Here is a 16,315-nt window from a genome sequence, read left to right as displayed (position 1 = left end):
GCCCCATCCAATCTGGCCTTGAACACCTCCAGGGACGGGGCATCCACAACCTCTCTGGGCAGCCTGTTCCAGTACCTCACCACTCTCAGGGTAAAGAACTTCCCCTGACATCCAACCTAAATCTCCCCTCCCTCAACTTAAAACCATTTCCCCTCGTCCTGCAGTTATCAACCCTTTCAAAGAGTTGATTCCCCTCCTATTTGTAGGGTCCTTTTAGGTACTGAAAGGCTGTAATGAGGTCACCTTCTTTTCTCCAGGCTGAACAAGCCCAGCTCCCTCAGCCTGTCTTCATAGGGGAGATGCTCCAGTCCCCTGATCATCTTTGTTGCTCTCCTCTGGACCCTCTGCAACAGCTTTCTGTCTTTCTTGTACTGGGGACTCCAGAGCTGGACACAATGCTCCATCTGGGGCCTCACAAGAGCAGAGTAGAGGGGACAATCACCTCCCTGTCCCTGCTGGCCACCCCTGTTCTGATGGTGCCCAGGATACCATTTGCTTTCCGAGCTGCAAGAGCACATTGCTGGCTCATGTTAAGTTTTTCATCCATCAAGACTCCCAGGTCCTTCTCTGCAGGGCTGCTCTCAAGCACCGCTCCTTACAGTCTGTATGGATGCCTGGGATTCCTCTGTCCCAAGTCCAGAATCTTGCACTTTGTTTCGTTGAACCTCATCAGGTTCACCTGGCCCACCTTTCAAGCCTGTTCAGGTCCCTCTGAATGGCATCCCTTCCTTCCACCGTGTCAAATGCACCACTCAGCTTGGTGTCATCAGCAAACTTGCTGAGGGTGCACTAAATACTGAACAAAACCCTCTGGAATCAAACTTGGAGCAAAATTGATTCATTGTACTAGTTTTGACAGAGATAGTTAATTTTATTCAAAGTAGCTTGTATGGTCCTACATTTTAGGTTGGTAACACACAAATGTTTCACTTAATGCTGAATAGTTTTTGTCTTATTTATCAAACTGTCTGTCTCACTCATTGCCTTGGGTCCAGATGAGGACCATGGGGACGAACAGTGGGCTGGAGCACCTTTCTTATGAAGAAAGATTGAGGGAGTTGGGCTTGTTTAGCTCGGAGAAGGCTCTGGGGAGACCTCATTGCTTTCTTTCAATATTTGAGGGAGCTTAGAAACAGGAGGGAGACCAACTTTTTACGTAGCGATAGGACGGGGAATGGCTTTAAACTAAAAGAGGAGAAATTAGGTTTGTTGGTAGGCAGAAATTCTTTACTCAGAGGGCAATGAGGCAGTGGCACAGGCTGCCCAGAGAAGCTGTGGGTCCCCCATCCATGGAGGTACTCAGGGCCACGTTGGATGGGACCGTGACCAACCTGAGCTGGTGCATGGCAACCAGCCCATGGCAGGGTGTTGGGACTAGATGGTGTTTAAGATCCCTTTCAACCTTTTATTCTATGATTCTATAATTCTCTTCCCCATCCCACTGAGGGAGTGTGGCAGCCCTGTGGGGCCCAGATACCTACCAGGGTTAACTTAAAATATCTGCAAAGGGAAGGAAGTCTAAGCCACAGTGAACACAGAGTCTATTTGTGATGTTGCTAGTGCAGCAATATTTGATGGTTAAGCTAGTTAAGCTACTCTTTAACTCATCTCCCTTAGCATTGTAAGAGAACATAGACACTATCAGAAGCTTCATTTCCTCCTAATTTATGTCTTTCTAAAACATGGCAGTTCAAACTTAAGAATGGTCGATTAGGAAGTCAGGCAAAGCACCAGGAATCCTGCAAGGATGAACAAATAGCTTCTGACCAAACTGTAAAGCAAAAAGGAAGCATCGGGAGAGTGGAAGCAAGGATGGGTAGCCTGGTAAGGATACCAAAACGTTGTTCAAGCATCCAAGCATGAAGTTAGGAAAGCTAAAGCCTAAATGGAATGGAATCTGATCACTGATGTCAAGGACAAGAAGAAAGACTTCTTTAAGTATACTCACTGTCCTAATGCTTATACAAAGTGTGAGGCAGTAAAAATGAATAATAGTTTTTAACTGATTCAATACCACATATTGCCACAGACCTGATCCTCTGAAATAGAAGCAAGTATGACAAATTCCATGCCCAGTTGCTACAGAATAGATGGTAGGTTCCACAAACACTGCTGTACTGACAACACGTGTTTTTCATATTACTCCATTTTTATTGACAGTAATTCCAACTCTTAACACTGCATATTTAAAATGTAATTATACAACTCCAATCTTTTGTTCATTATTACAAAAAAACATTCACAAAGTGAGTAACAGTAAGAACAAAAAAGATAATTTCATGCCCATACATCCAAAAACCAAAACTCCAAAAATCTGAGATGTTATTCTTTCTCTTTGAGGAAAAAGTATTCATTTTTAGTGAATTGTGTAAATGACAAATCTTAAACTGAAACTTAAATACATGGACTATGAAAATTAAATAGAAAATAGACCATAGCTCTTGCATATTACAGTGTACCTTACTTTTCTAAGAATCAATCCTTGAGTATGCAATACTCAGGCTCTGGACAGTATTCTCAGGGCAACATTTTTTATACAGGTAAGGTATTACAAGCTTTACAGGTAAGGACCTTACACATGTGCTGACATAAGTTAATATTATCTTGCCTGATAAGGAATACAGTATAAAAAGCTGGTTCTGGAAAATTAACATGAAGAAAAGGTATTTTTATGAAAAGAAATTACTAGAATGACTGATATATTACTTTTTTGAAAGAAAATTTCCTGCAGTTTCTTGGCAATTTAGATTTGCAGAGAGCATAGAAGAAATACATTCAAAAGTCAGCATTTCTCTTTTTATAACTTTTCCACTGGACCTGTCATGGTGATTACATATGAGGCAGCTAAATAAAAGCTTGTAAACACTGAGCTTCGTCGTTTTTCTGGAAATCCTTTCCTTAGGACCTTCTTTCTCAAGTGGAACCACTACAGATGCTGATATTTCATAATAAAAATTAGTAACTGTATTACGGAAATATTTAATAAAGATTTAAGACTGAACTGCTTAAGTGAAAATGGAAGATGTTGCATTGATACATTATCCCACGTAACAGCAAGAATAGATATATTTCTATTTTCATAGGTTAATGGAAATATGGGTCATAGTTCCTCCGAATCTTCATTGAGACTGATTTAATTTTCACTGGTTTGTTGTTCACTGTCCATGTATCCCAGTGAATCCCAGTTGCAAGAAATCTACCTGTGTAACGATGAATACCATTAAGATTTGCAAGGCCACACTGGTTGAACCACCATCCAGTGTTATCACTGAAGTTACTGCAGCTCTTTACAGGCTGTTCTTTAATAATGCACACTGGCCTACATCCATCATTGTCGACGTCAAATGTGCTGAAAGGCATCGAATTCTGATTATCTTCTTTTCTGTATCCTCTGAATGCATCACCTAATCACGGGAGATGAAATGGAATGATGATAAAGGAGTTACTTATGAGAAAAAGAATATTTTTTGCTTACTTCATAATTCACAAACATTTCATCTGAAATTATTACAAAAATGGATTTCCTCAAAAGCAGTTCAAGGCAGCACTGCATTGGTATGTGTTGAAGACATAGGGAAAAAAAAAGTACAAAATACTCAGAAGTATGGAAGAAATGATGGAAAATCTTTATCTTCTTGTTGCTTCGGTGCTTTTAGTGTTGCTAACTATGAAGGTAAAGACTTCTGTCCTCAAAGACCCTTACTCCAAATATTACTCTCTTGAATACACTAAGAGAAAAGAGAGTTGGTATCTTTAAACATATTAAGAAAGGAAGTTCTTACCTGCATTTCCTGAATAACGTCCCAAATGAATTTTAAAAGAACATGCTTCATCCTCTATCCAAAATGCATCATATGATGCATAGGCATGCTTGTCATTTTCTGATTCCAAATCCACGTAAAGACTGAAAGTGGTTGCTTTTTGGTTTACTATATAGAAAATCTTCCTTAAGCCAATCCAAAATTCCCCTAAAGCAAAAATGCAATGTACATTCAATAAACATCTAGAAACAAAAAGTATAATGCTTTCTATTTTTCCTACTTTCCTTCCTGACCTAAGTGTAACAAAAATATCTGATCGGCATGTATTCCTTTGAAAGGCCAACAGAGGGACAGAGCTGTCTCCTTACTTCACTGGGAAAATGCATGGAAGGAACTCACATAAGGGCACCATCTTTTTTCCTCATGACATTTTCAGAAAATTTTATAACTTTCAAGTGCTCGACTTTAACACACTTTGTAAGGCCACAGACACTGGATGTGCTGAATATCCACTTAACTAGACAGAATTCAGTGGTGCTCCAAAAGACTATACTGAGAAATGACAAAGGTCAGCATTATGTGAAATGCAACAAAATGCAACAAAAATCAAATCTAATTGTAAAGATTTGCTTCCTCACATTTTTTTTCCATGAAACACTGCCCCATCTGACCTGCAGCTGCTCGTAAATTTGAAAAGTTTGAGTCTTATTTCTACTCCAAATGGACAACTGAAAAAGCAGCCGCTGCTTTCAGACTTGACAGATTACAGCTGACAGTAAAAAAAATAATACAACTGTTGTATTGGTGTTAGCTACTGAAATATTTCCATTATCTTTCTAATCACTCCCAGTGCTGAAATATTACTGACTGTTCTTTCCTTCACAGAAATATTTTGCAAGCATGATTAAAAGCAACTCAGTCTTTCTTAAATCTCAACGAACATACAAACAAATAATAATAACAATAACAACAACAAAAAAAAAAGTCACAGAGAAATACAACTTATACATAATTTCAGCAATAAAATATTCCATCATATTAACCTCTTCTTGTGAGACTAAGGATGGGTAATGGTGAAGGATTCCAGCAGGGTGAAGGTCACTGTTGAGAAGGTTAGACAATAGTTTTGGGGAAGCAACAAAGCATCTGAGTATTAAACAAAATACATTTTAAAAAACAGGAACTTTACTCTGCATGCTACTAAAACTGCAATACAATTTAGTGGGAATGTAGCTCTCAAAAATACAGCAGGAACACTGGATCCAAAGCACTTAAGAGTATTTAAAACTCATACCAGAAAGATCACCAAATCCATCCAGATATTCAGACCACGTCCTCTGAAATGTAATGATTCCATCAGTTCTTTTCTGAAGCACAGTCCACCCACCTCCTTGAAAATCCATGTCACATAATACCTAAAACAGACACAGGCACGATTAAGCACACTTGAGACATCTGGAATGAAGAAAATAAGAAGTTTTTAAATGAAATAGAAGTGGACTATTTAGGTTCTTGCCAAACAATGTACCCTTCCAACATTTTAACAAAAAGCTCAGAGAAAATTAAGCAAACAAACTGCAGTGTTTTCTTTTATGTTCTATGGAGACTTTAATTTGGAGACTACCTCAATCAGTGTAAGCTGTCATGTGCAAATGCCTCTTCACATTAAATATAAAAAATGTCCTTTGCTAAATTTTACTTTGTATTAATAATAGCATGAAGTGGAAGCAACGTGGGATAGCAAGGGGATGGTTTCCTGCAAGAAACACAGATGGGGGCACTAATAGCAAATATACATTTATTTCAGGAAAGCAAAGAGTCAAAACTTCTTCTGTGTTCTCTTCTACCATCATACCCTCTCACCCAGAAACACTGTTTGTGATGCCTGAGAAATGCAGAGCATTTAATAAAGGTTAGGGAATGAAGTGATAGTGATAACACAATATACAATAATTTATCCTGGAGCAGTAGAAAACATCACATAAAAGGGGGCCTCAATCCAGGGAAGTCTCAGTATGGGCATTTAGCAGCCTGAAGCTGAGCAGTCCCACTGAATACCTGGGATCAGCTCTAAGATTGATGAAACCACTAAGACCACTAAAATTTGTGCCCAGTGGTATGTCAAAAGACAACGGTACAGCTGCTCTCTGCTCTCCTACAGAGTATCACATTGCAGGGCACATTTTCTCCTCAGCCCATTTAACGTTAGACACGTGACTGACCACCCTAAGTTGGGTATCAAATTGTCCTTGTCTGCTTTCTAATCCCCCCTCATAGAGAAAAATGTGCACTCACAGTGTGGGTCTGGAAAAGTAAGATCTAAATCACCCTCTGCAGATGTTACCTGCACTGTCTGCAAAAAAAGGGCCCTCAGACCCTTGGCTGCATTCTTGGGATATCAGGTAAGGGTCTAAAATTAAATGGAATGCATCCAGGTCACTCTGGGTATTTTTCAAGCGTGTCTGCAGTGCCACTGCTTGACCAGCTGTAACACAAATTAGCAATTCTTGTCATCCTGATGCAGAAAGTTGTGCATTGCACATTTAGACGTTACAATCAACCAAGCAGCAGTCTGAGTTTTACATGTTGCTTCTCCATTGGCTGGTACAACTCTGATACTTTTGACAAAACAAAAGGTTTTCTCTGTGGAGGAATACCTTGACCTCATACTAAGAACTTGTGTCACGTAACATCTTCTCTGTGAAGCACAGGAAGCAGCAGCACAGAGCTGCAGCATGATCTAATTAATACAGCTTGGGCAAGTTTTGGTCCTCATTACTCGAGGTGCCATTGGAAGCCTTGAGCAATTCTTACAACCCAAACACTGGAGGAATCACAGTAAGGATCGTGTTCATGCAAGTGCACCTGGGAAATGATGGGCTTTTCTCCCTGGAGTGTCACATGTTTATTTCAGTCAACCAAGGAATAAAAAGAAATACCCACGACTCCAAAATGGGTATTTAGATACAAATATCTAAAATGCATTAAAATAATCCTATTGACTCAGTCACCGTCTTGAAATGATGGCATGCTTTGCTACTGGCCATGAGCCAGAAATACAAAGAGGAACCCGCTCAGTCACAACATCAAGCTCTGAGCCTACACAAATCAGTGGGAGCGGTGGTGATTTTCAGAAGAACAAGATTTGGATCCACAAGAGAGGTCATCAGCATGTTACTTAGATATGGCACCAAACAGACACCAGCTAAGCAGGAACATGAAATAGGTACACAAAAAACAGTCACTGCTATATTTCTTAATTTTTACATGCTGTAAACGATGCAATTGTTTCCCTTCTTAAAGCCTTGCAATCCACTTAACAAATTGCTCTATGTCTCATACTGTGCAAGGTACCAGGGGCGTGACAGTGTTAAATTAAATGAGCACGAGGGGGCTTCTACTGAGTATTTTTCCCTTTTCATATTTAGTGTGTATAGCAAGTACATTTCAAACAGCCATTCAGTTTCTCCAACTCACTGATCTAAACGTACTCATCCAAAAATGCAGCAGAAAGTGAGCACAGATCAGTTTTCCAGAAGTGAAACTGGTTTTAATTGCCTCATGTTTGAATGCTCACACAAAAACCCATCTGAGACTAATTTTCTGAGACTACAAGAACCTGCAGCCCATGCTGAAACTGGATATGCTCAGAGCTCCTGAAATCTAGTTTTGATCAGTTCAAGTTAAGCATCCAAAATCAACACTCACTTCTGAAAATATGAAGACATGAAAACATGAGACATTTTTAAAACAGTTTTCTTCATTTATCTGATATCTTTATGCAGATCATTCTAGAGACACTTTGTTACAGTTTCAAACACATTTAAGGGGCTGAAAAGAAATACCCATGCTTCGTTACTGAAAAGGTCCTACAAATGAGTTGTTCATGTGGCTTTGTTTTCTGTTTTAAATTCTCTTACTATGATTCTCTGCCTTTTTATAATTTTGTTTTATTGTTCCAGTATTCAAACTTTTCCAAACTCCTGGCTATCAGTCTCTTGAACGCATTTCAGTTCATTTTAATGTCTTAACTTTTTTTTGCTCATCCACCATTTCTGTGGTACTTTTTTTGCTCTTCAACACATGGGAAAATTTGCATTAAACAGTTTTCCTTAAAATAACATTCTGGAAGGAACACACATCCTTTAGATATTTTTCTCTGAGAACTTTTTGGCACTGTCTTTTCATTTCTGTGTAACATCTACCAGGCAAGAAATGAGACACTCACTTCAGGAGTGCAGAGTTTCCTTATTATTTATTATTACCTTGTGATTTAAATCAAATTATTACAGTTTTTCCTTTTGCTTTTTGTTCTCCTTAAGGAACCTTTCCACTCACATAACTGATTCTTAGTTCTTTGGGACACTGGCAGTAATTTCAAATGTGGACGAGTGTCAAAAATACTTCTAAAGTTAAAGGAGATTTACCGTTTTACATTTTCTCACATAGATTAAGTCACACCATCTCTAGTAAAAGTAATTTGGGTGAGATATGAATATTTCCTCAATGGAATCTTCCTCAATCCAAGAGAAATTCTGAAACAAATGCATTTTGTACTATAGTTTAGCTGGGAGTGAGGCAGACAGCATTTTCTTCATACTAGGCATACACATAAGTTCTCTGCGAAAAATTCTATCTGTCTTTGCCTTTCTTTTACCTGGAAAGAACGTGATGATGAGTTACAGATTTTTTCACTCACTGCACTGTACAGAGAAAACAACAGCATTTTCTATCAGCAGTCTGCAGAACCAGCACCTATTTTTACTTTTGAGATCCCAGCATACTTCTGAAGTCTTTTCATAACAATACTGAGCTCTTTTTTCATAGCATTTTAAAGGTTCCAATTGGCCAGAGATAAAGGGATTCACTCTTCCTTTGTTATATACAAAAGAGGACTTTAAAAGTAGTGATTACATTTTGCTGTTTACTTGCTGGCTAAAACTCTACATTTTTTTCCTCCAAAAAGTAATAACCCCAACATGTATTGCAAAATAAAAGGCTTGTCAGCCTTATCTCTATCATCACCAGTATAAGTCAGTGCCATATCTGTTTTCTTCTTAAGGAAGCCTTATGGACAGACTGCAATGGAAGTAAACATCCAAAAAAAAATTTCCTGATGTTTGCGTGGATCTGGTGACAGGAAACATGACTGCTGTACTTCACAAGATCCACCTACAAGCTCTGAAGCAACTGTCAAATGAAGTTGCCAAGCCGCTATACATCGTAGTAGAAAGGTCATGGAAAAGGGGAAACATAACCCCATTAACGGGAAAGGAAAAAAAGAAGATCCAGGGAACTGCAGGCCAGTCAGTCTCACTTCTGTGCCTATCAAGATCATGGAGCAGATCCTCCTCAAGACTCTATTAAGGCACATGGAAAATAAAGATGAGGTGATTGGTGGCAACCAACACACCTTCTCCAAGGGCAAGTCATGTCTGACAAGCTTGGTGTCCTTTTGAGATGGAGTTACAGCATCAGTGGAAACAGGAAAAGCAACCGATGCCATCTACCCAGATTTGTGCAAAGCGTTTGACACTGTCCTGCATGGCATCCTGGTCTCCACATTGGAGAAAAATGGTTTGGTGGATGGACCACTCACTGGATAAGGAACTGGCTGGATGGTCACACTCAGGAAGTTGTGGTCAGCAGCTCGGTATCCAAACGGAGACTGGTGACAAGTGGTGTTCCTTGGGGATCGGTGCTGGGATCGGTGCCATTTAACATCTTTGTGGGCAACATGGACAGTGGGATCGAGTGCATCCTCAGCAAGTTTGCAGATGGCACCAAGCTGAATAGTGAAGTTGACACTCTAGAGGGAAAGGATGCTATTCAGAGAGACCTGAACAGGCTAAAGAGGTGGGCCCATGCCAACCTCATAAAGTTCAACAAGGCTAAATCAAGGTCCTGCATGTCAGGGCAATCCCAAGCACAGATGCAGGTTTGGCAGAGAATGGATTGAGAGCAGTCCTGAGGAGAAGGATTTCGGGGTGTCCATCGATGAAAGACTCAACATGAGCCAGTAATGCGCACTTGCAGCCCAGAAGGCCAACTGTATCCAGGGTTGCACCAAAAGAAGCGTGACCAGCAGGTTGAGGGAGGTGATTCTGCCCCTCTACTCTGCTCTCATGAGACCCCACCTGGAGTACTGTGTACAGCCCCCAACACAAGGACATGCAGCTCCAATGCAGCAGGTCCAGAGAAGGGCCACAAAGATGATCAGTGGACTGGAGCATCTCCTCTACAAGGACAGGTTGACAGAGCTGGGGCTCTTCAGCCTGAAGAAGATAAAGCTCTGGGGGGACCTCACAGTGGCCTTGCAGCACCTGAAGGAGACCTACAGGAAAGCTGGGGAAGGACATTTTAAAAGAGCATGTAGAGACAGGACAAGGAGAAACAGCTTTAAACTGGAAAAAAATAGATTTAGACTAGATATTAACAAGAAATTCTTTACTGTGAGGGTGGTGAGACAGGTTGCCCAGAGAAGTTGTGTACACCTCCTCCCTGGAAGCATTCAAGGCCAGGCTGAATGGTGCCTTGAGCAACCTGGTCTAGAGGGAGGTATCCCTTCTTATAGCAGGGAGGTAGGAACTACATGATCTTAAAGGTGCCTTCCAACCCAGACCATTTTATGATTCTATAATAATTAATTTCATTCTTTCTTTTTTTTTTTTTTTTTTTTTAATCCTAGCTGCATATGTCCCACAGACAGAATAAGAATAAGAAGGTTTAGATGCTCTCTGCCCTACAGCTGAGTAGAATGGTGCTCAGACAAAAGCTAAGCACTTATTCCTCAAATAGATGTACATCTGTATCTACACTTAGATGTCCAGAAAAAACATGGTTCAAGATACAGTTACCAGCAGCATCACTTCTCAAGAGAAGGCAACCCTTGAAGCTTCCCCAGTAGAATAATTTAGAAGACAAGTAGATCAGTCTTTTGTCTTTTCAGTTTCCATCTCTAATACAGAAGAGAAGAGCAGTTCTCAGTCACCAAAAGCAGGGCTGGAGAGTTTTCTTCAGTTTTCCTCTTCGGTACATTTTTCACTACATACGAAAACTGATGATGAGATATTATATCAGAGCTTAAATTTCAATGTAGAAACTGATTTTTTTCTTCAAAACTGTAGCAAAGGCAGACTCATTTGGATGATTTAATACACTTCTTATTCATCGGTTGGAAAATTATCATGGAAGGCGTTATTAAATACATTCTAAGTGGATATTCTCAAGCAAATTTCAGCTATCACGAGAGAGAAATTTATTACCTCAAATGCATAATTTGATCCTTCTGGATGGATGATGTACAGACCACTTGGAGTTTTTGAAACTGAACCAATGGTATCTTTAATATCAGTGCAATCCAACCCTGGAGAATAAAGTATTTGATGAAGCTTATTAACACATATTTTTTAAAAAAGAGCACAGATACAGCTAAAGTGGAGAAATACACATTTTGTTGGGAACTTTTGAATGATCTCAAATACAATTTTTTGTTGTGCAAACTTAAAATATGCATTCTCAGGAATTTACCTTATATACCCTCACCTTGGGGGAACTGGAACTAGATGATCTTTAAGCCCTTCCAACCCAAACCATTCTATGATTCTATGGAATGATAATTCTCTGAGATCTGCTAAGCTTGGAAAGAATAATAAATTGCATTTTATTGAGAAAGTTCATTCTAATCTTAACTGATACACAGAAAGATTATATGATGGTTGCTCCAAAGCTAATGTGTCCTATTTTATTCTGTTGGCACACAACATCAGAGGTGCATGTTGGTGGTTTGGCAGTAGAGCCTGAACCTTCCCACCAGTATTTCATTCCATTTTGTTGCTGTGTGACAGATGGCAGCAGAGGAGCAGTCTAACAAATGCTGTCTGACATGGAAGTGTATACGAAGCAAAGGTGTGGAATGGAATTCCTCTATGAGGAAAAAATGGCATCCATTGACATTCACTGATGTTTGCTGAACATTTATGGAAAGCAAATGGTGGATGTAAGCATAGTGAGTGAAGTGCTGTGTGGTGCATTTCAGCAGAGGTGACAGTGATGTGTTCCAGGAAGCCATACACAGCTTTCACACCACGAAATGAAGCGTGTCTTGATCAGCTCATCTGCACGAGTTGGCTGATGGTGACTATGTTGAAAAATATGTTTTGTGGCTAAGAATTTACTCTATCAAATAGTGTCATTATGCCTATTGTATCTGCTGTAGTTTTCATAGGAAGCATTACTTTCAGAGCAGCCTACATATATCCAGGTCTTATTTCATAGATTTGGTTTGGTTAACATTTGTATAGAGTAAAAACACATATTACCCAAGGAAGGATGTCTTCTTCCTGCAAATGTTTGTATATGTACTCATACAAGCCCTTCTATCGTGATTTATATATAAGCATATAATCTTTTGCCTAGTGTTAAGCTAAGTGTGTGTCAGACTCAAGTTTCTAAGGCTGGTAGGACTGAAGAAGGTAATGTTTACTGTAGTTGGGTTGGGAACTGTAAAGGATATGAACTGTCCAGTGCACAGTTTGACTTCTGTTGGGTTTTTGTTGTTGTTGTTGTTTTGTTTTTTTTAAAGATATTGCAAATGTTGAGCATGCTTTATCTCATTACAAAAGAAAGTGCTGTTTAGCTACATTAAATCACTTATGAACTAATGCTTAGTATTTTGCATAAATATCAACAAGACGACAAGATGCTATGCCCAAAATTATCCTCTTGCCAATTATTTAAACCAGCCCTTTCCAACGAGATTCTTATATAGTTCACTAATTTTTCAGATTTTATGTGTGCATTCTAGCACAGAATAAGTATTGTACATGTTAAAACTGCTTACCTGTAATTTGTTCTTTGTTAAGACTCTCTCAAAGATAAAAAGAAAAAGCTCAAGATAAAATGTAGGAAATATTTACCATGAGATTGAACTGCTTTGTAAGGAAGTGGATCCAAATGCTTTCTTAAAACTTCTGCATTCAAAAGAAGAACTCTGTTCATGAGTTCATTCACCTGTAAGTTTAAATAAATATCTTAAAACAGATTGCAGTGAAGTATTTTATATTCTAAGGATGGTCTTTTTGATTCCTAGTAAACAAAATCTGAAGGTCATTTTTGAGGTATGTTAGTAAGTTGTAACTTCATAGTGTGAATTTGTCAGATTTTTTACTTTCTGCATCCAAAGTCAGACACAACTCCAATTAATTTGAGGAAAGCCCTTCAATTTGATTAAGGCTTTTTATCTTCACTGAGTGAGCACGGTGTTTACAAACTACTGCCAGTTAATGATAATGTAATTGTGTGTACTTGTCACGTGCACAAGTACAACAGGGTTGCATACAGCCTCTTGCCCTACTGCCACATGTGCCACTAGGTCGTGTAACACCTGGTGCTAATCGCTCCCTGGGCCTCCCCCTTTAGCCGGGCTACAAGACATCACTCCTGAAGTCAATGCAACAGAGACTCCAGTCCTACTGTGTTAATGACAAAGTAAATAATTAATTAGCTCAGTTAGAAGGTAATCATAGTGTAAATAATAAATAAAAATATTTATGATAAAGAAAAAAGTACCTGATTCGAAAGGTAATCCAAGGAAGACTGTTGATCATCCATCATGTTTCTTACCAGTTTTTTTGTGCTTCTTGCATATTCAACAAGAGAGCTCTGCAAATTCCCTTTAAAAGTAATATGTTCATTCACCTTGTTAGCACAAACTTAGAAATAGTCTTGATCAAATCATGACCATCTATTTGTGATATCTAAACCCAAAGATGCTAAGAACTTCAGCTTTACAAATTGTAAGATTTGATGAATTCCATCCTAACCTTCAGCTACTGAGATAACCAGTTAATGGATAACACAGAAATTTAAATACATCTGAAAAAAGGATAGATATGTAAGGTTTCCTGCCATCTGCATTTTGCCTATTCACTGTGCTATTTATTCAGGTTCCTTGTTTTCCCCTGATGCTAAAAATATAGAAACTACACTTGCCATGTAATCAATAATACATAATGAAAATCATATGGGAAAGGCAAGAATTTTGACACATTTTTTTCTGAGGCTGGATAATGTCAGTTGCTGTTTAGTTTTTCCAGGTGATGAACAGAACATACGTCCTGCATATATATCTACAAAAGGCAAGCTCAAGTACAGATTTCTTCCCACTTAATTTTGGACACTGAAGTACAGCATTTAAATAAGGAACAGACATTCAAGCCTTTCTCTCAAATGGAGAGACCTGCTGATATTCAGAGGATAACACAGACAGGTGGGATGAGCTACTGCTTGGATTTGCCTGTACCAACAGCAATTATGAAGAGAAAGCAGCATGATTAACTTCATTTATCCCAGCTGCACACAGCATCCCAAATCTGAACAACATTCAGAGTGGGCAGCTTGGTCAAAGCCTGCCACATGTGCTCAAGAAGATTAAAAAATAAATCAGCACAGCATAGCGTAGCGTAGCAGAGGAATGCATAGCAGGGCATTGCATAGCTTGTTGTTTAGAGTATTCTGTATGAATACATACTGCACATATACTGTTTTTCCCCTCGTAAAATTTTAGCTTGAACATCACATGGTACAAGGCATTGTTCTTTTTGTTTTGAAATATCTGCAGATTTATTTTTCTCTTCTGCCTTGAGTGGTTCCTCCACAGCTCCAACATTCCTTGTGCCCTGTTGTACCAGACAATGGAGGGGGAAATAAATTGATCACAAACACATGTTAAACTGCTCAGTCTGTCAAAATGAAGCTGATTACCCCATGGATCTTCCTTTAAAACCTGCTTTCTTAAAAGCTTTATAGCAATACTTGACAGAGCTGAGGTTAAGGCTTGTTATGCATCTTCTACTTAGCCATGTCTTGCAAGGGTGTCAGAAGTAGAGAATCACAGAATTATAGAATCAAAACCTCAGAACCCCATCCAGCTTGACCTTGAGTGTCATCCACCACATCTCTGGGTATGTAACCTCCACAAATTTTTAAAATACACCAAAATTTCTGCTAAAATACTCTGTGAGTGACCTGCAGGCCAAAACTTGCAAATACTTGCATTTAGAAGCTCGCATTTTAAGACTTGCCACACCCAACAGACATCTCAAATGCCCACAAAGTTATTTTCCCTGGAAAGGAGAGGGATTTGGGATTTACCACGTAGTACAAAAACCCTTTCACTCTGCAAAGTCTCCAAATTCAGAACTTAAGAGTTTGTTTGTGGAAACGATTCCCCAAGTTATTAATCGAGGCACACAAGTAGTCTCAAACAGATTTGCAGACAAATCCAACATATAAAAAATATTTCAAATGTTCTTGCTGGGGAAGGTTTCAAGAGACACTATTTTCAGGGATAGAATTATCTGAAATAGTAACAATAAAAGCATCAGTAAAAGTAGTTTCATACTACTACACCTAATAACGTTATTTCAAAATAGTATTTTCATATTTAACATTTTTTCTTCCATGGTGCCATAAAACACAGGGCTGTCTCTGATTCATCGCTTAAAGAAATGCCAAAATGATCCCTGAAAAATCTCCTTGTAAGAAGGCTAAGGAACATATTTTCATTTAAGTCTTTGTTTATTAATTCCATAATCTCAGCAAGGCACTGTAACATGCTCATACTGTACTTTCATGTACATGTAGATGTAAATAGGACCTTAGAAACTTAAAGATTCTAATTAAAAAGGAAACTTACTTAGTCTTGACCAAATTGACTACTTGCTCTCCTTTCCAGCTTCAGATTTCTCTTTCTGGTTTTGGCACTACACTGACAAAGCTCTGAACAGTTTATTCCTGATTTTTGCCTTTTAAAATTGAAAATAAATGTTACATTAAATGGTTAACAGGCAGATTTAAAAAAAAAGTTTCTGAATTATTAATTTGATTTCACTTTGTGTCTAGAGAGGAATAAATGCTAGAGAACAGAAACAATATGTTTCTTTGATATTGAAATAAGCACAAAATAAAGGAAGAAAAGAACAGCAACAATTCTAAAAAGACCAATTGAAACATATAAATAGACCACGTGGAGCCAAGTGTTGTTCGGGGCTTTATCACGGCTATCCACCAGCTGTTCAATTAAGTAATGTTAAGAAAATACTTTAATCAGTATTAATTCTTTCTAAAGGCAAAATGAAACAGGCATTAAATCAGACCTTGGGAGTTCCTGTCACAGGTTGGACTGTGCCTACACCAGGAGTTACTGTGTCTTTGCAGGGATGCAGATGACAATAAAAATACATCCCAACAACCAAACTGTTATAAAAGATGTAAAAACAAAAATGTTTTCTTGTTGTACTGTATTTCTACAATGCACTCTCTCTGAAAATACCTAATTCTTCCATATTCTCATACCTATCCTGAACAAAGCAATCTATTTCTCTGTCGCTTGTCTAAGAAATTATTCAGTTACATTCATTGCCTTATCTCAGCAAAGTAATTGAAAGTCTTACCTTAGATGAACAAGGCTTGACATCACTTATAACAGTTTCTCCCCAGCCCAACAAAAGAACACTAAGAGAAATTAATGAAGTTACCCCAAAGCTCTTCAT

The 16,315-nt window shown here is 38.6% G+C and overlaps 1 protein-coding gene across 1 annotated transcript; it reads right to left on the bottom strand.

Moving 5' to 3' along the window:
• Positions 1-2,339: 2,339 nt before the first annotated feature.
• ANGPTL5 (angiopoietin like 5) lies at positions 2,340-16,315 on the bottom strand. Its single transcript, XM_042839105.1, has 8 exons — positions 16,217-16,315; positions 14,293-14,440; positions 13,332-13,435; positions 12,680-12,773; positions 11,027-11,127; positions 5,056-5,176; positions 3,783-3,968; positions 2,340-3,404 (listed from the first exon to the last, which is right to left on the bottom strand). Exons 1-8 carry the CDS (start codon positions 16,313-16,315, stop codon positions 3,085-3,087), a joined length of 1,173 nt encoding a protein of 390 aa, XP_042695039.1. The 3' UTR covers positions 2,340-3,084.

The sequence above is a fragment of the Centrocercus urophasianus genome, unplaced genomic scaffold (genome assembly GCF_019232065.1).
Source record: "Centrocercus urophasianus isolate 14NV4802_14NV808 unplaced genomic scaffold, USGS_Curo_1.0 seq_9, whole genome shotgun sequence".
NCBI classification, from domain to species: domain Eukaryota; kingdom Metazoa; phylum Chordata; class Aves; order Galliformes; family Phasianidae; genus Centrocercus; species Centrocercus urophasianus.
Note: the sequence above shows the minus strand (reverse complement) of the source record. Positions and strands in the feature narration are given on the sequence as shown.